The sequence below is a fragment of the Vulpes vulpes genome, chromosome 11 (genome assembly GCF_048418805.1).
Source record: "Vulpes vulpes isolate BD-2025 chromosome 11, VulVul3, whole genome shotgun sequence".
Taxonomy (NCBI): Eukaryota; Metazoa; Chordata; class Mammalia; order Carnivora; family Canidae; genus Vulpes; species Vulpes vulpes.
In genome coordinates, this window is record NC_132790.1 from 76,873,011 (window position 1) to 76,900,428 (window position 27,418).

Below are 27,418 nucleotides of genomic sequence, written 5' to 3' on the forward strand. Positions count from 1 at the left end.
TTTATAGCCACTTTATTCATAATCAACTGGAAAAGCCAAATGCCCTTCAAAGGGTGAATGACTAAAACAGGGCTGCTAGATGCAGGCAGTTTCAACTACTGAGGAGGCAGCAGGCCATGGTCATTTTGAACAGACTTGGTGAATGAGTTATATATTGCATGATGAATCACCCCAAAATTTAGAGGCTTAAAACGGAAACAATGGTGTAGTGTGCTCAGGGATCTGCAGTTTTGGCAGAGTTTGGTGGAAACAGCTTGTGTCTGCCTCTCATGGTATCAGTGTCTTGACTGAGGTGGGAGGCTCAATTTCCAAGATAGCTCACCAGCAAGATGGCTGGCAAGTTGGTGCTGGCTGTCGGTTCCTCTCCACATGGGCCTCCCTTTGAGGCTTCTTGGGTTTCCTCATGGCATGGTGGCTGGGATCCAAGAATCAGGCACCCCAAGAATCAAGAAGTAGGTGCTCCCAGTTTCTTAAGGCCCAGGTCCAGAGGCTGGCACTGTGTCATTCCACCATATTATATTGGTCAGAGAACCATGGATCCCAGATTCGGGGGAGGTGATGTAGACCCCACCTTTCAATGGCAGGGGTGTCAAAGATTTGGGGGCCATATTTCAAAACCACTGTCCTTACCATTTACCTTCTGCCCTACTAGAGACTTTGACTCCTGAGGGAGACATGCTTCCACTGAGACAGAAGACTCCCTGAATGTCTGAGGGAGTGTGCGGCACCAAGTGCTGCCTGCATCTGGCAAAGCCAAACCCTCCACTCTTCCCTCTGCCTCCCACCTCTCACCACCCTCAAAGGCCCATACCTGAGCTCCTTGTGGGCATTCTAGTATGAGCATGGGAACCTCCCATAGTAAACAGTAATGTGAAGCTCTGTTATATCTTATTTTTCCCCCTTTTGTAAGCTAGATCTTTCTTGTTTGAGCATAGTAGGGCCTGTAATAGATGTTTTTACAATGATATGAAAACCTTTACTATTTTGACGGGGCAGGATGAATGGTAGAACAACATAGGAAGGAACTAAAAGGAACACTTGTGCCGGGAGTGAATAAGGTAGGGCCCTCAGTACAAAAGAGTAAGAGGAACAAATTCACACTAAGGGTTTATTGGCTCACAACTGCTTCATATGTCTGCCTTCCCAGAGAGAGCCATGCTGTAAAAGCAGTTGCTTAACTGGGGTTGCACGTATTCCAAAGAAATGAATCCTAAGTTTGAGACCTTGAGGATTTAACCAATACTACACTTTTGCTGCTGATTGGTACTGTTTTGCTTCTGGCTGGTACTGTTTATATTTTCTGTGTCAGATCACTTGAATGATTTGCACAGAGCCTTGTCATGTCCTGTGAGACAAGCACAGTGCTCTTTGGGGTGAACTTGAGCAGAGACTTCATGTTTGGGACAAGCTAACTGAAATCTTAAACTCAACGTTGTAAATTGGGAGAATTTCTCTGAAGCTTCTTGGCACACTGTCCCCTATCTCCTTCCACCTCCTTAACTTTTTCTGAGTCTTTTTACTTATCCTGGTAATCCTCTCCTCTTTTTTTTCTATTGTCAGGGAACCTGTCGTTTATAGAAGAAATTAAGTCATACTAAAGCATTAGTGGCTGCCATAAGCTTAGTTCGTTGCCCTTCCCATAGAGATATTTGAGGTTTCAAAGGAGATCCTTGAGGGAGAGTGAATCTCTAATGCTAGAATTCACCTAATAGGATAATAAGAATGGGAGGATTTTTAAGGAAGAAGTTTCTTTTTTTGAAGGCCCCAAGTGCTCAGTCTTTCTTAGAGACGTAGGTATGTAAGTGACTTACTTGGTGAGCCTCTGGGTTATTTCCAGTTCTGCTCTAGTGGCCACAGTGCTCATCTTGCCAGGTCACCTGTTCCCCAGTACCCAGGAGCCTTCCTGTCCGCTTGTCTTCTGCTTAGCCTCAGCAGATGCCAGGTGGCTTGCTTTTTAGTAGTTAAATATGCAGTCTCCGTAATATCAGCTATTATATCTGCAGAACTACAGAGTATTTTACAAGTAATCAGTTCATGCAGATTGCACATAAATCATGTCTGCCCTGGCCCTTTGGACACTAATGTTCCCTTATTAAGGCATAAGTAAGCCTTCCTGTTCTCATCCATCCATCCAGACTTTTTTTTAATTACTGAAAAGTATAGCCTGGTTGTCACGACACCACCCTTTTCCACCCCCCACCCCCCCCATGCACACTGCTTTTTCAAGGTTCATTTTGTTTTTCTGGAGTTTGCCAATTTGCCTTAGGAAGCTGGGTACCTTGTGAATGGACTAAGCAAAAGGAAATTCTTATCTCTAACAGGAAGTGGTCTCCACATTTCTGTTTGTGATATTCTTGGCCAGTTAATGTTTTTGTGAAATATGTTCTGATGGCAGCTCTAGTACCCCAGAGAAGGGGGAACGTTGGTCATGTTCAGTGCACAAAAGGAAAATATCTTCTGCTGAAGTCTGGGGAGTAGATAAAAAGTCATTTCATGAATGTCATTCTGCCTAAACAGAGAACCTTGATTGTTTTTAATTCCTCGAAAGGCTGGGAGCTGAGCCCACCCTAATATGCACATTATTCTAACATTTCTCCCATTTTTCTTTCAAACTGTAGCCACAGATCTTCACTCTAATACACGTGGATTTCTGCTTCCAATTTCTCTGGCCCTGCTATTAGTATTCAACCAGTCTTCATTTTGGTCTAAAATGACTTTAAGAGCATGGAAGCACACTATTATTTCCTGTGGTTTGGTCTAAAAAAGAATTAAAGGGGGAACGTTTAGATGAGGCCTGTAAAAATACCACCATCTACTTTTAGAGATGTTTTATGAACATAAATTCCTGTCTAAATAATTACTGTTGAGGGCAGAAAGGACTTTGGAGTTTGGAAATTGTACCAACAACTTATTATCCTCTCTTAGCAACCACAGTGAAAGTGACACATCTCTTGTTTTGTTTTTTCCTCTCAGACGGGCTGACACCATAATGTACCATATTGCTTTTAAGATCTCATTTTTAAATCATGTGTACAGATGATAGTGGAACTGAGGCGCTCTGAGGTATTATTTTTCTCAGGGGGAAAAAAAGATAGAAGACAGGTATGCTTTGGTGTCATTACAGGAGTGCGGGATGGCTGGTAATGGTGTCCTCACAGAAGGAGAAGCCAGCCTGGGTACTGAGCATAGTTCCTCCAGTGTTCAGGTCATACACTGAATTATACTCTGGGTTTCATAAAGGCTGAGACCCTTTATGTAGTCGTCAGGGGTCTTTTATACTATGGTGTTTAAAAACAAAATCTCAGAAAAAAAAAATCACTCTCCTTTTCCTTTTCTTGGTTTCTGCTGGCAGCTGCTGAAATGGGTTGCGGCTTGAACAAGTTAGAGAAACGCGATGACAAACGGCCTGGAAATATCTATTCAACTTTAAAGAGGCCTCAGGTGGAAACCAAGATAGATGTGTCCTACGAATACCGCTTCCTGGAGTTCACTACCCTGAGTGCCGGTGAGTGCAGGTGGCCCACACTCCTGGTGGCATGTGAGCTGGGACCCAGCCTGTACCTGAGGTCCCCTCCCACCCCAGAGCAGGGCTGGTGGGGCCTGACAAGGATATACTGGGGAGGTGGGCAGGGTGGGCGGCTGTGGGGACCTGGAAAAGATGGGCCTTCGAAAAGGTACTCTCTACAGAAATCTAGATTTTTATTTGGAACTTTTCATTTTTTAAAAGATAGCAACTAATTGAAATTGTAACAAGTTAAAACCAGGTGTGAGTCAACTGGTACACACAGGCAGGTGGGCTGCCTTTGGCCCGCGGGGCAGCTAGTGTACAGACTCTGTCATAGTGAGCTACGTGCAAAAGGAGAATTTGCCTTATCTCCTATTAACGTGCCTGCCCACCCAAATTTACCTGTCTGTTGTCTGGTGTCTTTAAGAGTGCTTGTCCATCTGGGCTTGGCTTTGCCTCAGCTGATCCTGAGGGTGTCCAGGTCACACCACTAACACTGTCCGAGTGGCCCTGGAGTGACTGACAAGCAATAAGGTTTTCACCTGGAGTATTTTCTGAGCACCGACTGTGTGCACAGCATTGGGCTGATGCTGTAGTTCAATCATGCAGTGTGTCCTGGTTTCCTGGAGCTTCTTACCTAGTGGGAGAGAAGACTCATATACATGAAAAAAAATACCTCAACAAATAATTGTAAGTAAGAAAACATGTAAAGCATAAAATATGTTTTCAGAAGAGAAAAGATCATTCTTTCGGTGTAGGGCGCAGTCCCTAGAAGTTGCATGCAAACATAAGTGCTAATCAGGAATCTTGCCACTTTCTCCCTGGGCTGCTGGATATGTTTTAAGCTTCTATTAACAGAGAAGAGGATTCGTGGGAAAAGCCCTCTATTTGGGGGTTTGAGTCTGGAGTGGCTGGGCCAATCACTAGGCCTGCTGTGTGCTCTTCTGTCAAAGGAGCACATAAAAACCCATCTCATGGGGCAACTGCAGAGACCAGAAGAGGAGAGGTCTGAGAAGCTCTTAGCATGATGCGGGCACGTAGTAGGGCAGCTGGTGTCCATCCACTCCTCTTACCATCTGCGCCAAGGCTCCCCCTGCTTCTTGAGCCCTGAGAGACATGGCCAGCTGGGTGTCTCTTCAGGGACGTTCTGTGAACCCCTGCACGTCCCCCAAACAGCCCTGCATCCTCCTCATCAGATTGCCTTTCTGCTGTTGTCCTTGGTGAATGATGTCACCACTGTCTTCTCAGACAGACTTGTCACCTTAGTCATCTGTGACCATGCCTTCTCCTTGCCCAGGATTTCCATTGTGTCACCCAAGCCCTATTAAAACTACTTCTGAAAATGCTTGTAACATAGCTAATGTAACATGAGCAAATCTGAACACAAAATTATTTGGAGCATTTGGTCATCCATTATTTGTTCCGTGAACATGTGAGTACCTACAACGGTCCAGGCATCATAGACCATGGTTAAGGAGAAAACCAAAGCATGTGTAGGAAAAAAGAATACAAGGAAATATGCCAACATGTTAAATATTGATTGTTAGTAAGCTGAGAAGATGGGGGCTTCTTTGTGTCTCTTTCATATATATATATGAATATATATCACACACATATATATGAAAGTATATACATATATGTATATACTTTGCATCATGGTTATGTATTTTTTATTATTAAGAAGGGTAAGTTTTGGGGCACCCCTGGTGGTGCAGCAGTTTAGCACCGCCTGCAGCCCAGGGCGTGATCCTGGAGACCCTGTATCGAGTCCCACGTCAGGCTCTCTGTATGATGCCTGCTTCTCCCTCTGCCTGTGTCTCTGCCTCTCTCTCTCTCTGTCTCTATGAATAAATAAATAAAATAAAATTAAAAAAAAGGTAAGTTTTGCTCACAGAGATCTTCAGGAACGTGTGTCCTTCTCTGAGTACTGCTCCGTCACTTACACCTGAGTTATTTCCCTCACCTTCTGATTTGTTGCCTGCCTTGTGCTCTGATCAGAGCACCCACACTGCTTTGCTGCACTATGCTTCCTTATATTAAATTACCTTTTGTTTCCTGATTATGAAATGAACATACCTCCATCATAAAAAAAATTAGGAAACCGCTGGACAAATCCCAACTGGTCTCCCTGCTTCTACCCTTGTCCCCCTAGAGATCATGTCACTCTTCTGCTCAAAGCCCTGCATAGCTTCCCTCACCCTGAGTGGCACCAGTTACTCTCCATCTTTATCCTCTAGATGTTTGTCCTGCGTGTTTTGCCATTTTAGCCTTGCTGTTTCTTGAACCCTCCAGGCTTTCTCAGAGCCTTTGCACTATCTGTTTCCTCTGCTTTGAAGTCCTCCCAGATATACCCTTGGCTCAAACCCTCAGCTTTCTGGTTTTCTGTGAAACCTTCCCTGACCATTTATTTTAAATGTCTACTTACCCTGCAACTCCCCATCCCTTTGTCCTCTTGATTGCTCTCCATGATGCCTTCTATTGTCTAACATGCTGTATATCTTGCTTATTGTTATTTGTTGCTTATTTGCGGTCTGCCTTCTTTCATTAGAAGGTAGGATCCCTCTAACGAGTGCAGGATTGTGTCTGTTTTACTCTCTGCTGTACCCTCGATACTTAGAATAGTGCTTGACCTATTGTAGATAATCAATAAATATTTATTGAATGAATACTTAATGTATATTTTTGTGTCCTGCTTTTTTGCTGCTTAACGTTGTAGAGTGAGGCAGTACCCTGTCATCCCATATGTTCTCAAAATATGATTTAAAGGCTATATATGATTTAATCACTCAGCATACCATAATTTATTTAACGATTTTCTTTTATTGGACATTTAAGTTATTTCGGGCTTTGGGCTATCATAAATAATGCTGTGATAAGCAGCGCTGTACATAAATCTTTGCGTGCATTTTTGATTATTTCCTCAGGAATTACTGAGTTGAAAGATATGAATGTCAAGACTCTTGACAAATTGCCAAATTGCCCTCTAGACAGGACCTATTTGTGTAAAACACAAAGCTGATCATGCCGAAACCTTTGGCTGGTTCCCTTGGAAAAATGCAGTGGACATTCCACCCAGTGCTGAGGACCTTCCCGCTCAACTTTGCACTTTGTGGACCATCCCCTACTCCTGCCTTGGAGCACAGTGGGCTGTGCCTCCCATCCCCATCCCAGCTTCTGCTCTGCTCCTGTGGCACAGCATCTGCCCCACCCCTCACTGCTTGCCAGAGTCCCACCACCTGAAACCGTTCTCCCTGACATCCATCCTGCCATGCTTACTCTCTTCGGCATGCCTGCCGTTTGTCAGTACCATCCTTATGACACTTTTATTACATCATGCATTAAATGTATTTGTGTTTCCTTGAGGGCAGAGATCAAGCCTTGCTTATCTTTCTGTGCATCTTTCTTGTTCACACTTTTTAGCTGAGAATAGCATGTCCTGAATAACTGGGTTCTGGTCAACCAAAGTAAATGTGACGTATGCTCACCTGTTTCCCTAGCAGCCCATCAAGTTCTTTTCCAAAAGTTCTAATGAGATCATTCCTTATTGCTCCAGAATGAGCCAGCATTTGTTGAGAGCCTACTATGTGCTAAGTCCTGTGATGGTGCATTAGGTCTTCCCAACGTTTCCAACTTTATCAAAATTAAAATAAAATAATTTAATCACATTACACTGCAGGTATTTAAAATGTTCAAACCCATGAAACCATGACCTCATCAAGATGCAAAACATTTCCATCTCCCACAAAGTTTTTTCATGCTCCTTTGTAATCACTCCTTTTTTTCCAGCCCCCTGTCCCCAGACAACCAGTGATATGCTTTCCATCACTGATTTTATTTTCTAGGATCTTCTATGAATGGAATAATGTGGGACATACTCTTTTTGGCCTGGCTTTTTTCACTTGGCTTACTTATTTTGAGATTCATTTGTGTTGTTTTGTGTGTGGTAGTTCATTCTTACTTTACGGCTGAGTAGTATTCTCTTGTGTGGATGTACCATAGTGTGTTTATCCGTTCATGTGTTGATGGACATTTCAGTTGTTTCTGTTAGGGCTGTTGCAAATTAACATTCATCTTTGTGTGGCTTCTTATGTCATTTTATTCTCATGGAAACCCAGTGAGCTACATGGGTACATGCATTCCTTTTCTGCGGTTGGGTAACCAACACTCAGAGAGGTTAAGTCACTTTTCTAAAAGACGCAGTACCTGGAAGTGACTGGGGTAGAATTTGAATTAGATCTCAAGGGCCCCAGAACTCCTGTGCCTCATAAACTGCAAGGTGCTAGACAAATGGGCGTCAGCACCAAGTAGAACATTCTTGTTAGAAAATTTGTTATCACCTAGAGGGGCGTAAGGATAGTCCTCTTCCATAGGGTTTTAGACACAGAAGATTTTTAAGTAACACTTGATAGGCTTATTTCTCATGGGGAAGTTGCTCATCTGACTTTAACAAATTATAAGTTGGGGAGAGGGTGTGGGCCTCTTCCACCTGGTGGCTTAGACAGGAAGGGGACATGTGTACTTTTACAAAAGTCAGAATCAGACTTGACACTGTTTTGTCTGTCCCTTACTTAGAGCTCTGAGCTACTGTGGATGATGTCGCAATAGGCAGCCTCACTTGTTGGGCTGATTGAGGTGAAAAGCAGCAGGATTCTCAAAGTGAAGCACATAAGCTGCCCAAAATATCAGTTCTGAGTGATTTGATTGGGTTTCAAATTTTCAGTTAACTCTGGTCACCAAGGGATGAACCTGCCCTTTGATGGATTTCATCACAGATATAGGCCCATAAAGCACCACAATCTCTGCAAAATGGTGCCTTGTTATCCCTTTTATACCTATGTTTTGCCAGCTTCTCTGTGCCAGGCCACTCTGATACCACTTGAAAGCTACCTGTATCATGAGAATTGGTTGTGTTTTAGACATGTCTGGTGTCAGGGACAGTTAGCATAGGGAGTGACCTGCATAGTGAGGTTAGTGCCCTGGGCTTGATTTTGCTTTTAAAACATCTAGTCCTGTGCTGTCCTGTACAGGAGCCACCAGCCATATGGCCGTTTAAATGTAATAATAAAATTAAATAAAATTAAAAATTCAACTCCTCTGTCATACTAGCCACATTTCAAGTACTTAACAGCCACATGTCGGGGATCCCTGGGTGGCTCAGTGGTTTGGCGCCTGCCTTTGGCCCAGGGTGTGATCCTGGAGAATTGGGATTGAGTCCCACGTTGGGCTCCCTGTATGGAGCCTGCTTCTCCCTCTGCCTGTGTCTCTGCCTCTCTCTCTCTCTGTCTCTCATGAATGAATAAATAAAATCTTTAAAAAAAGAAAAACAACCACAGAAAAAAAACAGCCACATGTGGCTGGTGGCTGCCATATCGGACAGTGTAGATAGAAACATGTCCAACATCATGGTAAGTTCTATGGGGCCATACTGTTCTAGTCTGTTTTCAGGGGAGGATAACTTAGTTCCAGGTCTGAATCTGCATCTCTATTTCAGACTAGTGAGCCATTTTTATTATGAACATTTGCCTCTGGGTCCACTAGGGCCTATAAGATGACAGTTCATTGATTCCACAGATACTTAATGGTGACTGGAGGCCAGACGTTATGTCCTGAGGAAATATGGGTGAACCAGACAGGAGGTATTCCCAGTTGCCTTAGTTAGCTCAGCTGCCCTAACAAAATACTCCGGCCTGGGTGGCTTAAACCACAGACATTTATATTCTCAGATCTGGAGGCTGAAAGACTGATATCCGAGGGCTGGCATTCCTGGGTCCTGGTGAGAGCCCTCTTCTTGGCTTGCAGCCTTCTAGTTGTGTCTTTACATGGCTGAGAGAGGGACAGACAGAAAGCTCTGTCATATCTCTTATAAGGACATGAATCCTATAAGATTAGAGCCCTACTCTTTTGACCTCATTTAACCTTAATTCCTTACTCCAAATAGTGGCACTGGGGTTGGGCTTTCGAAGGGACACATTCAATCCATAGCATCAGTCTAATCTACTAGTTCAGATTGATTCATATCTCTTATGGATGAAGAACCAGGCAATTTTAGGACTTGCTGCTAGCCCGTGTGATGGTGATACAGGGGACATGGTAACCCCAGTCTTGTTGGAAGGGTGTGTGTGTTGAGGAAGACTTGAGATCTGCAGGTGGATTTAGCCAAATTAGCAGAAGATTAAGGGTATAAGGAGATTGTTTTTTCAGGCAAGGGGGACAACCTATGGGAGGGTCAGAACCTGGAGACAATATTGCATATATGGGAAGCTGTAGGCAATTCAGTTTGGTTAGAGTGTGACCTTTGGTTAGAGTGTGACCTTTTGGTTAGAGTGACCTGGAGGCCAGATGACTAAAGATCTTAGATCTTGGACTGAGGAGTCTAGCTTTCTCCAGAATGCTGGAGGTTTTTAAGGTGGGGAGAGGGTGGGTGACATAATCAGATTCACATTCTGGAAAGCCTGCTCTGGATTTATAATGAAGGAGAATGGAACGGGTAAAAAGTGGGGAAGGAGAAACCATTTGGAGGCCACTGGAGTTATTTGGCAAGAGGTGAAAGTGGCCTCTGCTGAGGGAGTGGCAGTGGGGACAAGAAGAGTGGGCCAGAGGGTCAGGACAGATTAGGAAGTGGTCCCAAGGACTGACTGGCAGGTAAAGGAGAGTAGGTACTAGAGGAATGGATGGTGTGCAGGGCACTGGCCCAACTGGATGCTCAGATTCTGCTTTAAAGCATTTTCAAATAATATATTCACTCCAATATCCAAGTAGCCCTTGGAGTCAGAGAGAGAGAAGGCCGGCCTGCCTTCCTCCCTTCCTTCCTTCCTTCCTTCCTTCCTTCCTTCCTTCCTTCCGAAAATCACCTTGACAGGTAGTAAGTAGTAAGTGGTACCAGCACCCAGTGTTTTAACTCTCTTAAGACAAGATTTTTTTTTTTTAGAATTTTATTTATTTATTCATGAGAGGCACAGAGAGAGAGAGGCAGAGACATAGGCAAAGGGAGAAACAGGCTCTCTGTGTGGAGCTAGATGTGGGATTTGATTCCAGGACCCCGGGTTCACACCCTGAGCTGAAGGCAGATGCTCAACCACTGAGCCACCCAGGCATTCCTACTTTTGCTTCTTTCAGAATAACAGGAATGAGATCATATGGTGTATGGTCTTTTGTGTCATCTTTGACTTCTTTAACTTGTGACTTCTTTGACTCAGTGTAATGCTTTTATGATTCATCTGTGCTGTTGTATGTATCAGAGCTCATTCCCTTTTGTTTCTGTATAATATTCCATTGTTTGGATGTGCCATGATTGGTTTAAATCATTCTTTTGCACATTTGGGTTATTTCCACTTTGGGGCTATTATCAAAAACTGCTATGAGCGTTCCGGGGTGGCTCAGTTGGTTAAGCCCCTGCCTTCAGCTCAGCTCGTGATCCTGGGGTCCTGGAATGGAGCCCTGTGTCGGGCTCCCTGCTCAGTGAGGAATCTGCTTCTCCCTCTCTTCCCTCTGCTTACTGCTCCACCTTCTTGTGCTCTCTCTCTTTCTGTTAAATAAATAAAATGTGTTTTTTTTAAATCTGCTATGAACATTTGTGAACAAGTCTTGTGTGGACTTATGTTTTCATCTCAGTTGGGTAAAGAAGTAGGAGTGGAATTGCTGGATTGTTTGGTACATGCATATTTACCTTTATGTGGAACTGCCAACTGTTTTCCAAGATAGTTGTACCACTGAACATTTTCAACAACAATGCGTGAGAGTTAGTAGCTTCATTTTTTTCACATGTAATGATGAGAGCTACTGCTTATTCAGCACCTAGTGTTGTATTAGTCAATTTTAAAAACTAACAACAATCTTAGAAGGGTAGCTAGCTAGTTACCGTAATGGTATAGAGGAATAAATTGAGATCTTGAGTTTCAAGGGGTGGTAAAATCCACTTATTCTAGGCCAGCAAGATGTTAGGTGTTTGTAGCACCATGAGGCCATCACTTTGGGCTCTCGTGGTTTCTAAATTTCCTGCACACTGGGGGGATTGAAGCGAAATTGGACTTCAACATGAAAAAGTTAAAAAGTCCCTCCCTGCTCCACTGCATATCTTCTTTAGGCTCATCTTCTGCTTCTTCTCTTAAATTCTTGCTAATAAAGAATTCCCATGACATGCATTACAATTTCTAAGATTAGTCCACATTGCCACAGTTTAAAAATTCCCATCTCTGTGGTTTTCCTGTCCAAAAGGTCTTGAAGAAGTGACCTTTGGGATTTTTTTCTTTGACATTGTGCTGACCAGACTCATACTTGGATTTTGACTTCCAGCATTTTAGCCTTTCGGCTTGGTATGTAAATTTTGGGTAGTCATGATAATAACACAGGATGACATACATTATTCAAAACATGCAAATTGTTCATTGAGTCATTTTCAGGGTCCAGTTTTTATTTAACTTCCAGTCTGGGCAACCTTAGCCCTCACTGCAGCTGCAGAAGCAGCTAGTAATCTTTGTGTAAGTAGTCATTTTAATCTTGCTCCACAACCAGGAAAAAGACTCATCTAAAAGGATGGATCATAATTTACATTAAGACCAAGAAACAAAGAGATTCAAGTGTTTTGGGGTTATTGGGTGCCTAATGGCTAGTTGTAAATCCTGGCATTGTTAGCCTGTCAGATTTCATGGGTCATGAAGGGAGGTGATAAGGTCTAAGATGCCATCCAAAATAATGCTAACCTACACGGAAAGACTGTGAGCCTTTAGAACATATCATTTCCTTCAAGTCATAGTTCTCCAATTTGAGGGTGAATCAGAATCACCTGGAGGGCCTTTAACACCCAGAAACTCAGACCCTGGCCCCAGAGTTGCTGATTCATTAGGTCTGGGGCAAGGCTGGAGAACCTGTAGTCATAACATGTTCCCAGGTGATACTGATACGGCTGGTCTGGAATTCGTTTTTGGAGAACCTCCAAAGACCAGGTAGAGTGCAAATTTCTTTTATCTGAGTGAAGAGGGCAGGAAAAAAAAGTTTGATTTTTTAAGCATAAAATAGACTCAATAAATCCTTATATACCTAACAATATATAATCACCTGCTCATAATTTATTGCCTTGAAATAGTTTATAATATATTTGGAAGGACAGGCCATACTCCTTTTTTTTTAATAAATTTATTTTTTATTGGTGTTCAATTTACCAACATACAGAATAACACCCAGTGCTCATCCTGTCAAGTGCCCCCCTCAGTGCCCGTCACCCATTCACCCCCACCCCCCACCCTCCTCCCCTTCCACCACCCATAGTTCATTTCCCAGAGTTAGGAGTCTTTATGTTCTGTCTCCCTTTCTGATATTTCCCACACATTTCTTCTCCCTTCCCTTATATTCCCTTTCACTATTATTTATATTCCCCAAATGAATGAGAACATATAATGTTGGAAGGACAGGCCATACTCCTAAGGCAAAAATAGTACCAGCTGACACAATAATTCTCAAACTTGCTTAAAAAGTTCCCATGCCCACCTGACATCCCGGACCAGTCTAGTCTTGGGGAAGGGACTCAGATATCAGCATTTTTTGAAACTACAGTTGATGCCAGCATGTGGCTATGGTTGAGAATGAGTAAGTGGGCATTTGTAAAGTGCTAGGTGGTAGGTATAAGTGTGGGTACCCCAACTGGTTACCTTCAGTGGGTCACATGTGTTGAGATTTTATTTGAATCTCCTGCAGGTTGCCTCCAGGTCCTCAATGTCTAGTTTCTTTCCCAAGAGTGCTGAGTGATTGAGTGACATGCTGTCGGTTGGGAAGCCCTGGAATAAACAGTTCTCAAACTTTATAGCAACACCAGAATCACGTGGTGAGCTTGTGGGGACACAGATTGCTGAGCCTCTACCTCTAGAATTTGTCCTTCTGGAGTTCTGGGGTGGGGCCCAAGAGTTTGCATTTCTAGCAAGTTCCCAGGTAATGCTTCTGCTTGCTGTTGCTCCCACTGGAACGACATCGAAAAGTACGGGGTTAGGCCACAGGCCCCCCAGCAGCCAAAAACCTCCTTCTTACCCGAGTTCTCCGTATCTCAGTTGTAACTGAAACCCAGCCAACCCCAGTGGATTTCCCACCTCCTCAGGGCACTCTAAAGCCTTAAATGGTTATTCATCCCATCTGAAAAGCCAGTCCTTCTCAGACTGGCTCCCTTTTATCCATTCCTACCCTCATCTCCTGACAGTCGTTTATGAACCTACCTGCTGTTCCCACAGTGGCACCACACATTCCACCTCTCTGCCTCTCTGCGTCTAGTGCTCCTCATATGGAGTGATGCCCCTTCACCACACTCCCAAGTCTGGGTGCTCTTTCTTTTTCAAGGTCCATGGAAAGCTTCATCTCCTTCAGGCTCTCTTCCCTGCAAACCCAGCCCTAGGGGTGACCAGCCTCTGTGGAGGGGACAGTGGAGGACACAGGAGGGAAGGATTCGAGAATGAGAGGCTGCATCAGTGGGAATTAGTGTCTGCCAGGCGGTTGCTGGGGACTCTCCTGGAAGAGGAGTGAGAGGTGTGTTTAGGGAACAGTTTCTTGCTGGCCAACAGGTTTGTAGCCAGTGGTCTGGGGTCTGCAGAAAACTCCTTCTTGGCTCAGAGGCCTTAGTGAACCCTTCTCACTCATCAAGACCCAGGGGCATACTCTGGCTTTCCAGTCAGAACTGTGGCTCTGGCCAACACACACCAGGCATATTGGGGACCCGAATATATCCCCAATATCTAGATAGACCTTTATTTTCAGTTACGCAGCTCATCACACTTAGCAGTAACCATGCCACCTTAGAAGGGTCTATAAGCTGTGGTTGGGCCCCACCAGTCACGTGGTTCAGCGTCTTCCTGGGCTCTTTTCTGGAAGGCTTTGCCTTAATTAGGCCTTCACTACCTCTGTTCTCAGCACTCCTTTTCTGTGCCTTTGCCTTGTCCTTGCCAGCCTAACCAGGCTCTGTACAAATGAGCTAGAATTGAAAATCTAGACCAAGTGTGAATGGAGAACGGATCAGGACATGGGCTAGAAGTGACACTTGGCTGCGGGGGACCAACAGATGTGAGTCCCCCTTTACAAGGATGTCTGACTCTGACTCAGGAAGGTAGGGAAGGAATGGAAAAGAATAGGGGGATGGGGTGGTTATTTGCATTACAGGAGGATTCTTGGTTTAAAGTGGGTTTCATCATGGGGTTCCTTTAGATGGAGCCTCAAGTGCCCTCAAGTGTTTGTTTTGCCATCCTTAATGAGGTATTTATTACCTCTCTCTAAATATGATACCTGCAGCTTTTGAACATAACAAACTCATCTATAATATTTGCAGCTCTTCAGCAGAATTGAACATAAAGTCACTGATGTTGATGGCATTTTTTTCTTTTTTGGGTGAAACAAACCAACCAATCAACCTTGAAACAAAATGTCAGAAGCCAAGAAGGAGGGGAGGAGGATGGATAGAAGGAAGGCCCAAAGCAGCCCTTGATGTTATAGAATAAGGCAGGAAATTCTCTGGTCTGAGTTGGGGATGTTGGCTTTTTACATCCCCTAAATCTTAAGCTCATCCCTGAGGGAGGTCCTCCTGCTGCAGACTGTAATCATAATGGCAGAAAGGCTGTTCTATGCCCGTATCTTATCATGGCTTGCTGAGGATCCCTGCAAATGAGATTGTGACAGGAGCAATGGGATTGGATGATGACAGTAATAATAATAACATTATTATTATTGGTAACAATAGCAACAGTAATAACAGCTAATGAGCCATGCACTGTGCTCTGTGCAAATTAATCCCCTAGGATCCTGATTTTACAGACAATAAGTAAACAGGGCTCAGAGAGGTTACCCAAGTTGCCCGTGGTTGCACAGCAAATAGGTGATAGGGCTAAAATCAGAACTCAGACTTGCATTCTTCAACTCCTTTGCTTGTAAGCAGTGTTGGCTCTACCACAGGTCTCTCTGGCATAGCTTTGAGGCTCGGTAGACTTTGACCTGTCATTTGAAGGCCCCACTATGCTGGCCCTCCCTTCAACTGAGCTCTGCTCTTGGGAGAACTTACCTATATGTTTTGTGACATATAAGTGAGGCAGTGAGGATGAAAACAGCAACTGGGCATTACACTGTACAGTTGCTGTGCAGCTTTGCATACTTGAGCTCAAGGGGTCCTTACAACTTGATAGATGATTTTTTATTGTTGAGATAGAGAGGCTCAGTCACAGAGTGGATGTGCGGGCCACAGCTTGACCTTCAGTTTTCTGACTCCACTTATCCTGTTTCTTGCTGCTTCCCAGGACCCTCAGAGTCTGGGGCTTGGAAGCCATGAGAAGACCACACTGTCCATCATGGACTGGGAAATGTTTTCTTATTTGCCAAGATCATGAAATTGGCTAATAACCCACTAGAGTATAATGTTGGCTTCCATGTGTTGCTGGTTTTATTTTATTTTTTTTGTTGCTGGTTTTAAAATAGGGTGCTTTGACCTTTAGCTCAGATTTGGAAGGCCAAGTCTGAACTCGGGTGTGTGTGATGGCTGCTGCTTAGTCCCATTTTTGTCAATATGCCAAGCCCAGAGGTTATCCTGTGCTGAATATAGACTCCTCCTTTGCTGAAAATAGTATGTGCAATAGGGTAGGGAAACATTTTTCTTTCCTAGAAAATCACTCCTTGCTGCTCTAGGTAGCATCGACTTCTGTGAAACCATCTGTTCCTCCCAGTATAATTTCCAGACTATTAGATTAAACAGTTTCTCCTGACCCACTTTCAGCTTCTGTTTTCTTTCACCATTCATTAATAAATTGTGTAGCAGAGTTTTCATGGAGAGCGTGTGTGTATATTTATTTAATTTCAGTTTGGGCAACAGCGATTGTTGAGTGCTATGAACTTATTTCCTACCCGTGTTTCATTTTTGTTTCAGTTTCTGTAATTGCTAAGAATTGGTTGCTTTTTTCAATTTTGTTTTGTTTTTAAGACTTATGAAAGGAAGTCAGTGGCATGAGTTATGGGTTGAGGTTCTGGTTGGGAGGTGTGCTAAAAACAGACCCTGTTTTTATACAGAAGATGCAGAGTGGTAAGGAAATCGGTTCCCATAAAACATGTCTTGCTGCAGATAAATATGCTTTTACAGAGTTTGTGGGGATTTTTAAAGATAAATGAGATAATATGCGTGACATGGCGTTAAGCTTTTCCGAGCAAAGCGACTCTATACATCTTCTGTATTGTTGTTGCTTTTGATAATGCAAGCAAGTCTATTAGTATTAATGTTATTGTTAAATATTCACTAATGGAGGTAATAAGATTAGATTTAAGAGGAAGGAAGGCATTCTTTGCATTCCTTTCCTAATGTAAAAATTCTTCTGCTCTTCTTCCAGCTACTCCGAAGCCAGACCAAGAAACAGCACTCAGTGTTGTGTGAGAATAGGCTCAGGTTTGGGTGTGAGTCCGTATGTGTCTGTGCCTGTGTGCAAGCAGTAAATTTCAGCAACTTAAGGCTGCCTTCAGTAAAATGATATTTCTTGGTGAGGACTGTTATCTGTCAAAGCAAAACCAAATTATTATTTTTCTGCAGAATTCATAAAAACGGCGCTGTAGTGGGAATAATTTTTATCTAATTTGGTTAAAATGGAACAGAAAACAAGTTAATGTTCTATGTATGCTAGTAATTATTGTTACTAGCGATAGTGCTTCAAAGAATTTTTATAAAGAGGCTTTCTCCAACACTTTGACCAGATTTCACTGATGCTTCAAAGAGAGGAGGCTTGTTAAATTTTGCCTCAGAATTTTTTTTTTTTCAAAAGCAGTTCTGGTGTGAAAAGGCAGAGGATTCTGGCTTCAAGTTGCATGTCACTGTCATTATGTTTAGAAAGTCATTTCCTCAGTTCTGTGTTTTAGACATACCTGAAGCTGTTCTTTGTTTACAGGTCATCTGATAAATAAAAACTACGTAGGTGATGGGTACCTGCTACTTTTACCAGCAGCTGAGATATTTTCCCATTCTGTTGGATAAACATACTTTTCAGGTGCGTACATAGGATTTATTAGGAGGAGGATGCATTAGTTTGACAGCCTTCTTCTTGAAAGAGGATGGGAATTATTTCAGTTTGGCATCCCAGGTGTATATTCAGAGTTGCTTAGTAAGCATGAACACAATATGGCACAGTGTGGAGGGAATGCTTTTGATCTAAGGTTGGTAATATATTCATTCCTAAGGGAGCTGGCAGGCTTGGTTGGTGGACTTTCCTTAACGGAGAAATCAGTCTTGTCTGACAGGCTTATTCAATAAAATTAATTCATTGGATATTTATTGATTACCTGCTCTTGGTCAGGCAGGGTCCCTCAGTGTAGGAACCAGTGTCTAAAACATCCCATCCAAGTCTACATTATTAATGTCCTAGCCTCGTGTCTGTTTTCCTGTATCTGGAAACCAGTCCAATGTGGGCACACTTAATAGAGTCTGTGTGTTATCTTAGAAGAGCATCTGCCTTGACTTACCATGATTTATCTTTGACTTGGTGGGCGCTGCATGGCTAGAGATTTGTCTACTGTTTGGTGGGCACAGGAAGGCCCTGGAAATAAGATCTGAAGTCTGATCCCTGGGCCCACTGACTGCAGCTCAGAAAACCCCTGAGTTAGTGTCTCAATCAAGCCAGCTTTTGGGGGGTGAGGGACTTGTTTGGGCTGCTTGTGCACACAGCTGAGTTTATGGGGACTCAGTAGGTGCATCCAGGATGCTCTGGACTTCAGTCTGTTATGGCTTTCTTGGTGACCAATGGTCTGCTTGGCCAGGGTGAGATAAGCTTGTGAAAGAAAAGTTCTTGCTGCTTCTTGCAGCAGCCTGGGCCGATTTAATGCCAGGACCAAGGCTAGGAACAGGGAGAAGGGCATTGATGGTTTTCAGGATTGCCTTGCTTTATCCCTTACCATTGTTTCTTGTGAATTTGTAAACTATAAATTCAAACAGAAATTTATTTCTACTTGGCAGTATTTACTGTGGACTTCACGTAAGTGGATTAGACCAAAATAACTAAAATCCAAGAAAAAACTATCTTTTCTCCTAATACCTTTTACTTGCTTTACTATGAAGTGAGGAGTCAGATGTGGCTTAAGACAAGTGATGGGGCCAGGGCCCCAGAGAGGTGAAGGAACCAAGCTTTTGTTGTTTAAACTGGGAGGAATATGAGTTGAAAGCCAAGTTAACTGAGGTAAAAACAACTTTATTTTTAAAATTTTTTTATTTTTAAATATTTTATTTATTCATGAGAAACAGAGAGAGAGAGAGGTAGAGACACAGGCAGAGGGAGAAGCAGGCTCCATGCAGGGAGCCCAATGTGGGACTCGATCCCGGGACCCCAGGATCATGTCCTGGGCTGAAGGCAGTTGCTAAACCGCTGAGCCATCAGGGCTGCCCTAAAAACAACTTTAAATTCAGCTTTTATGCTGATTATTATTATCAATGTTTTGCTTATTATTATTAATATGCCGTGATAGTAAGCTGCCAAAGGACCTAGTGTGAAAGGACCTAGTGACTTGTTTCTAGTGAATGCAATATCATAAACGTAATGGAATGTCACTTCTAAGATTAGGTTACAAAAAGAAGGTGGCTTCTATCTTGGATTCTCTCTTGCTCTCTCTTTCTGAGTAAAGCCAGATGCCATGCTGTTAGCCCAGTGGAGAGACCCACATGGCAAAGAACTTAGGGAGGCCACCTGCTAAAAGCCAGTGAAAAACTGGGCACTTGTCCAGCAGCCCTGGAGGACCTGATTCCTGCCAACACCCCTGTGCATGAGCTTGGATGTAGGTCCTACCCCCAGTGGATCCTTGAAATCCCTCTAGCCCCGGATGATGCCACCTCATAATAAGCCTCGAGCCAGAAACACCTAGCAAAACCTCACCTGGATTCCTGACACACAGAAACTGTGAGGTAATGTTTGTGTTTTAAGCCACTAAATCCGTGGGTAACACATTGTTGCATAACTAATACAGGCAGTTTATGTTAAAAGCTTTGTTCTTCTAGGATAGGCAGCATTGTGGAGTGGTTGAGAGCACAGACCCTTGAGCTAGACTTCAAATTCTGGTTCTGCCACTTAGCTGTGTGGCTTTGGGAAAGTCATTTAACCTCTCTGTGTCTCGGTTTCCTCATCTGTAAACAGGAACTGTAGTTTTGGCTTTCAGACTCTATAGTCCAGGAAGACTAACTTAAGGGAGGTGGAAATGGGTTTTAATTGACAGAATCCACAATTTCTGCCACAGTAACTAGAAAGAAGGGGCAACATTGGTGGCTTTTGTGCTCTCATGGCCCAGACCAGGTGGCTCCCATTTATCTGTGGGCAGTTTTCCAGAAGGAAGGGCAGCCAATACACAGCACCTGGCAGATGGGGGCATAGGTCCCTTAGTCCGGAAGCAAATTATTACTGTTCATTTTTCTATCTTTGCCCTTTCTTTGATGTCATGAGCTATGTCTGTAGCATTTCTCAAATTTCATGCCATAGGCCCTGTTGAGCAGAGCATATCTCTTCTCAAGACTAAATTATATGTTTCAGAAAAGCCTTTTGCTTTGACCACAGTTATATATCAGCTGGGATGTAAATTGCTAAGTCGGCCTTCCAATTGTGAAAGTCAAGATTTGTGACATTTAAACATATTGATGAAATGTAAATGCCCTGTGGATACCCTTCTACAAAGCCCTAGCACCTATATAAATAAATGATCAAGAAGGGCATGAAAGAGATGGGTATCCAAATCCCTCTCTTAAATTTGAGAATTGATCTTTACCGGATGCCAGCACCTAGTCATCCCCCATCAGTAATAATGATGTTTGGCTCTAACCAGATGTCCCCGGTTCACTATGGGCTGGTTATTTGATGATGCAACTGGATTACTTCTTTTCTCCTTTCTTTTTTTTTTCTTTCTCTTCCTTTCTTCCTTTCTCTCCTCCCTCCTTCCATCCCTCCCTCCCTCTTTCTTTCCTTCCTTCCTTTCACTATGTCCCTCTAATCTGAACACATACTCTAAAAATTAGCATCAAATTTTTGTCTGGAGAAAGAAAAAAATGCATATAAATGATGCTACTAGCTCTCCTTGATTTTTGAGAATTTCTTGTGTCTTCTTGCTGTTTTCACTTTATCTGCTCTCTAGCAGGAAAATAAAATTGCATTCGATTGACATACTCTCCTGCTGGGAACCCAAGATATATTACACACTTTCTGTGTGTTTCTAGTTGTGATGAAATGGTAGAGAATCCCTGGCAACCTTAAATAAGATAAGCACCAGCGATTTATCCACAATCAGGAAGGAATATAATAATTTGCTCATTTTTTTCCCCATTAAAGAAACACTGTAAGAGTTGAGGTAGCTGATGCCATGTGAACAAGAGTGTGCTTTAATGGAGACCCATTAATAATTTACCTTAATAGTGTAATAGTTGCTGTTTTTGTGACCAAAAATTTGTTCCAACCCCTTTATGGATGAAAAGTAGGATCAATTAATATTGAGTGATGATAGCCTCCCTGCAGAGAGAAAATGGGAAATCTTGGTGTCGTCATCCGCCTTGACTAAGAAATAGCTTTTCTTAATTGTACGGAACAGAGAAACCCAGGGGGATGTAATTCATTTCTCTCCAGCTTGCAATTTAAATTGAAAGTAAAGAAAAATAACCACATGCCAGAGTGGGGACATGAACTCAACCACTGAGTTATGTCTTACATGTAGAATTCACTGGAAACGAATGGACAGCTTTCTGCCCAAGTTGGAGGGTCTCCTTCCACAATGGCTTTGCTTAAGTACCTCTGATATCAGGTGACCAGAGGATTTCTCTCTGATGGTACTCTGGAACCTCTCTGCCTGGAAGGCTCTGCTCCCACATCTTCTCCTGGTTCATCCCTTCTCTTCATCTCGTCTCTGCTTAAAAGCCACCTTCTCAGAGAGGCCTTGTCTTAAGACCCGATTAAAATAGGGTCCCCTTGCCCCATTCACTTTTAACTTTCACTCTCTGTCTTACTATCTTCATGGAATTTGTCTTCATCTGAATCTGTTTTATTGTTTTGATGTTATTTATGGTGTCCCCCAACCATAATATAAGCTCCAGGAGGGCATGACTCTGCCTTTGTCATTGCTGTCATCAGAGCTTTAATGCCAAGGCATTGAATGTCTGAATGAATGAATGAATGAATGATGAGTGTAAAAACTCCATAATGCAAAGCAATTTAAAAAAATCTTAGATGTGCACATCAACCTTCTTTAAAGGTATATTGATTTCAGGTGGATGACACAGTCTGAGTGGATCTTCTGAATGTGATTTGGTGCCATTATCCTTATATATTTGTGCCAATAGCCAGAAATCCCAAAATGTAACCATCCCATGGACATCATTCTTCTGTGATAAGCTCTCAGAAGAAAATCTTCACAACATTGATCACAATTCCTTATTTGTTCAATGTCTTCTCCCTTGATGAATTTTAAACACTTTGAAGATAGAGGCTGCTTCTATCTCATTAACTGCTCCAGCCTCGGCATTTGCCACTGAGCTACATGAGGCTGCTTCTGGGAATAATAAAATGTGCTAGAGGTTGGAATCGGCTGCTGCCACCTGGAGGAAGTGCCACAAGAGAAGGAGGCCCCTTCTCCCTCTCTCTCCATCTAATGTCTATTTGGAGCCCCCACTGGTAGAACCTGATAGGAACCTAAAAGACGAGGAGGAATGCCATTTTCAGATTCCTGGCTTACAACACAGATCAGAGTCTAGAAGGGTGGATGGACCTGAGTGACAGCAACTGAATGACCAGCACAGCCCACCCCTTCAGAGTCCCAGCATCTAAACATCTTCCTGCACATTTTAAACTTGACAGGACAACACAACAACAATGTTTCTGCCTAACAAGATGTGACTGCTCTTTGTACAGTGCTCTTGCTTTCTCCCCAGGAAGAGGAGACACAGAATTCCAATTGGCACAGTGTCCTTCTCTGGGTGACATGAGTGATTTTTCTAGTTCAGCCTGTAGGATACAGAATGTTTATATGGGACTGCTGGAGCTGGAAGAGACTGCAGTGTTGCTCAGCTGTGGATGCCTTGAGTATTGGGACCTAGCTTTTGCCCTCAGCCAGCACCTCACCTGGCTGGAGTTCATCACCTGGTGGGATAATCCAGAAATCCAAATCCTTATTGGTCCTCAAGCCCTGTTGCCTTAGTTTTCCATTACTATTTACTATTGGACATGGAAGTATCAAGAGGCACTCCACAGACTGCCATGGGTTCCATTTTATGGCAGCAGTCCGATTTGGCTATCTCACCTGCCAATCTGCCAGTTCAGTGAACCCATTGCTGTGTTGTCTGGTAGAAGTATTCCTTCCTTGAGGACCTCCAAACCAGCAGGCCTAAGAGTTGGGTCTAGTAGGAAGAAGAGCCATTTCTTCTTCTACCCCTCGATTGCTAGAACTATGTATTCTGGCTGTGGTATAACTTTGTCCTGAAAGAGTGAACTCCCAACTTGTCAGGATGTTTTCTCTCATCTGGCTCCATGGGAAAGGTTGGGCTAATAACTGATGCTTTTTTTTTTTTTTTTCAAAGAGTATATAAATTTTTCCAAACATAGTGATGGCAAAGGCTCCTTCGACTTCAACTCTGCATTTCATGGTGAATCAGTGGTTTAAAAGTTGCATTGGATGGAAGCCCATTTCTTCAGCCACCTCTTCTTGAGTGCTTTAAGGTGGCCATCAGATGCCCAGACATGTCCAGGCCATTGTCCCTGGCATACTTCTTACCATGGTTGGCTTCCTGGGGGTGTGCTGGCATCTTTCTCGTGGCCCCAGGATCAGCCTAGCATGTATTTATCTTGTAGAGAAGAAGGAGAATAGCAGCAGCATTAACTGATTAGTCCACAGCTGTGTATGCGTTCATCCCCCACGCACATCATGCAATAGCACAGGTTGAGTGACTAAGGGCACAGATCAAGAGTGAGGCCTGCAGATGTGGTGGGAATCCTGTCTCATTCACTTTGTGACCTCAAGTAAGTTATTTAGCACCTCTAGGTCTCAGTTCCTTACCTGTAAAATGGCACTGTATTCCTGGGTTGTTGGAATTGAAGGAAATCATCAGATGACATTGGGTAGGCCTATAGGTAAGATGCAGTAAATGGTAGTAGCTATTTTTATTATACCAGATGCAAGGAAAAGTCAGGTTAGACTCATGTCCATGAAGACCTAACAAGATTTACTGCCTAAGACAGGAATGATTTAAATGATTCTTTGGATCTTCATGGCCCCATCTGCAAAATAAGGTTATTTGTCCAAATTGATCTTTTGAGAAGGTCCCCTCCATTGCCAGGATGTTGACAGACAGTCGTTTACTGCATTGAGTGGATAAATGTGAGATCGAACCGTGTGGAATGTGGCACAAGCCAGACTATGAGGACCATAAGCATTGGCTGAGGAAAGGTCAGTGGTGATGGCCGCACTTAGGCCCAGGTGACACCAGACAAGGACAGGGCAGGATAGAGAAAAGTGGGGAAACCTAAGGAAAAGTTCCCCATCAGAGGTAGAAGCTGGCTGCCTTGGGGAAAATAGTAGTGCTTCGTATTGATAGAGGGCTTGCAAGAGAATGCAGAGTGCTTTCGTGGCTCTTATTTAATCATTCAATAATAAGGAACTCTGAGTCTTAGTTTATGTACAGGTAAGATAAGAAAGTGATCAATTTGTGAAAATGTGGTGTCTTGCACTACTCCAGTGACCTGGTGTCATGGCATCCTGCCCAGTGTTGGAGCTGAGGTAGGTTCCTCTGGTTAACAGTGTTGAATGGGCTGAGCTAAAGGAATAGACAAGGTAATTGCATTCTGAAAATATTGTGTGTGTGGTGTGTGCACGCACGCACGCTCACATGCACTCACACATCATGGGAACTGGCTCTTAGCAATGAGGAGGTTTATGGCCAACAGTGATTTCCCAGCATTTAGAAGAGGGAGGAGCCTCTGAGGTCACCCCACCCAGGTATGACCCTGTGCAGATGAGGAAACTGAGGCCACTGATGGAGAAAGAGCTTGGCCACAGCCAGCCAACCTGGTGGCGCCAGCCCCTGGAAAAATCCAGATTTTCTGGCGACTCCTAGTCTCACCATGGCCCTAAATTGGCCACGTTCCTCAGCTTTTAACATTGTGTTAATCAGTTCAACTTCAGATGTCCTCCCCTGTGTAATTAGGGGACTGACCAAAGGCCTGCAAAGGTCATTATGTGTTGAGACAAAGTCCCTCTTTCAAACAGGAAATTGTGTTCTCCTAAAATTGGAAACAGAACGGTCTCTGCCTTGCTGGGGTTCCACACCTTAGGCAGGGTGTTCTTGTAATTCCAGAACACTCCAGATGAACCCTCAGGGATGTTTCCTGGCCAGTCATCTCATGTACCTCTGTCAGAAGCTGTAACCCCTGGGCATTTTGATGTTCTCCTTTCTCTTTCTGAACTTAGTAGTTTGGGCTCTTGTTCTGAGACATGTTTTAAGGTTCTAATTTCTTCTCCTCACTAAATGAGGTCCGAGACCTGGGCTTTTGGCTCAGGTTTTGTCAACCTGTGTAGATGATCTTTGTTGCTTTTACATAGCCAGTGTTTAATGGATTCCTGTATCTTATTTCTCAAATCCTGTCCTTGGTCATAGGAAGGAGGAGGGTTGTGTGAAGAAAAATACGTCATCTCTCTGAGTGGCTCTGCATCCCAATGCCTGTTTTTTTTTTAAGGCAAAATCCCAAATTTCATAAAGTTATAACACTTCTTGGGATGCCTGGGTGGTTCAGTGGTTAAGCGTCTGCCTTTGGCTCAGGGCATGATCGCAGGATGCTAGGATTGAGTCCCACATCAGTCCTGCCTGCTTCTCCCTCTGCCTATGTCTCTGCCTCTCTGTGTCTCATGAATAAATAAATAAATCTAAAAAAAAAAGTTATAGCACTTCTTATGTCATTTGGGCAAAGAAATGTGACTTTTCCTCCTAAAGTCCTAGACAGTTTTTTTTTTTTTTTTTTTGGCTTAAATTCCTTGATGCTGTGTTAGCTGTTGGAGAGATGAAAAGGGGCAAAAAAGAAAGACAGCAAATACAAGAAGCATAAGCAGGAGGTGCTTGGTCCTCCCACACCCACACCATCTTCACAGCTGCAGATACCCTTGTATAAAGATGCTGTTCGTGGGTATGTGTCCAGTGAATTCTGAGGCTCTGTGTGGGCACCAATGAAAATGATTGGGGACAAAAAAAGACACCTGTGTAAATTTCTCAAGGTCACCTTTAAAAAGGAGCAGTGCTTTTCTAAACCACATCTGAAGACATTTCAAATTCAAAGGAATTGTTTAAAAGTTTGAAACTAATATACTCTGATTTTTAGACAATATTTTGATCAAATTTGTGAGTTGGCAGAGTGGTGCTTTTTATGTGTTTTGCTCATTCTCTAAGTCTTTGGGAATGTGGAATAATCAGTCTACACTGCATTTGTGCCTAACGAAAGAGCATTGATGAGGAAGTGACTTAAAATGGAGGGACGAGTCTGGGCTCTACTCCCAGTTCTGTAATTGGCCTCCTGGACGATGCTTGTCCAACCACCTCCCCTCTCTCACCTGTTTATTCAGCATTTGACTGTGTACCAAGTCACTGCATAGGCCTTAAATGTGAATTCTCACACCAATCCTGTGAGGCAGGTACTATTATTATCTACATTTTCCAATAGGAAATTGGGGTGCAAAGCATCTTGTAACTCATTGAAGGAGACACAGATTTTGTGTCATGAGGCCAAGATTTGAGTCCAGTCTGTCTGTTACCTAAGACCATAATGGTGCCTTATATATATATTGTCCCCTCCCTCTGCATAAAATAAGCTAAGATGTATGGCTTAGTTTTTTAAAAATGATATATGTTTTATGCTTATCATAGGCCTTGTTTTAAAATAACACATTAGGGGATCCCTGGGTGGCTCAGCAGTTTAGTGCCTGCCTTTGGCCGAGGGTGTGATCCTGGAGTCCTGGGATTGAGTCCCACATCAGGCTCCCTCTATGGAGCCTGCTTCTCCCTCTGCCTGTGTCTCTGCCTCTCTCTCTTCTCTCTCATGAATAAATAAATAAAATCTTAAAAAATAAAATAACACATTATTAGACTGATTATTTAAAAACAGAGGTTTGATCAGAAATTTAGTTCTTGAATATAACTTATTCCTAGAGGAAAGGTGATGCATATTAAAACAGTTTGCTTAATTGTATGCTTTGTGGTAATAGACAAGGAAATTTGGAAGCACCTGTATTTTTATTTTGTAGGTGTAGCAGTGTAAAATTTTTCAAAGCACCTTTTGCTCACCTCACCATATTTTAGGTTTAAATAATTGTTAGGTAGGTTAGACAAATATTGAGTGCAGTTATAAAAGTTTCTTGAAAATCCTTGCCTGTTAATTCTTACCTCCAAGTCAACATGGGATTGGTCTTCATTGATTGTCATTGTTTTTGAGAATGAGTCACATTTTAGATCACATTTTGGAATAATTTTTAGATGATATCCTGGACATTGTGACTGTCATGTTGTAGAGACTCTGGATTCTGTTATATTCCTTTGGTTAGTGTTGATTTTTGTTTAATTGTTTGTATTAGCAGGTACTTTACTTGATTTGACTCTAATTGCAAACTATGTCTTTTGAGTGGCTCAGTCTCAGCCAGGCTTCTGGGAGAGTATTTTATACATACATGGTTCAGGAGTCAGCCAGAGATATGGACAGAGTTTAGACACAGCATTTGAGGCACCTCATCTCTGGCTGTCTCTTTCCTGAGACTCTCCTCTCGTTTTCCAGCGCCTGAAGTCACCCTGGATTCTATTTCTCTAAGCCAGTAAGACTGCGGGTTTCTGTCTGAGTTTTAGCTTCCTCTGAGGTACAGACTAGGACTTGCTCTTAGATAGAGACCATACATAAACCTACTCAGTCTAGTATCTTTCTTCTAAGTGATGAC

The 27,418-nt window shown here is 43.0% G+C and overlaps 1 protein-coding gene across 1 annotated transcript in view; it reads left to right on the forward strand.

Annotated features, from left to right (window-relative positions):
* The window catches only part of RFTN1 (raftlin, lipid raft linker 1), a 199,230-nt gene that overhangs the window by 13,782 nt on the left and 158,030 nt on the right, over positions 1–27,418 (forward strand). Inside the window, exon 2 of the mRNA XM_072726795.1 lies at positions 3,353–3,505. Coding sequence (XP_072582896.1) covers positions 3,361–3,505 — 145 coding nt within the window. The 5' untranslated portion in view covers positions 3,353–3,360. The remainder of the gene's footprint in view (positions 1–3,352; positions 3,506–27,418) is intronic.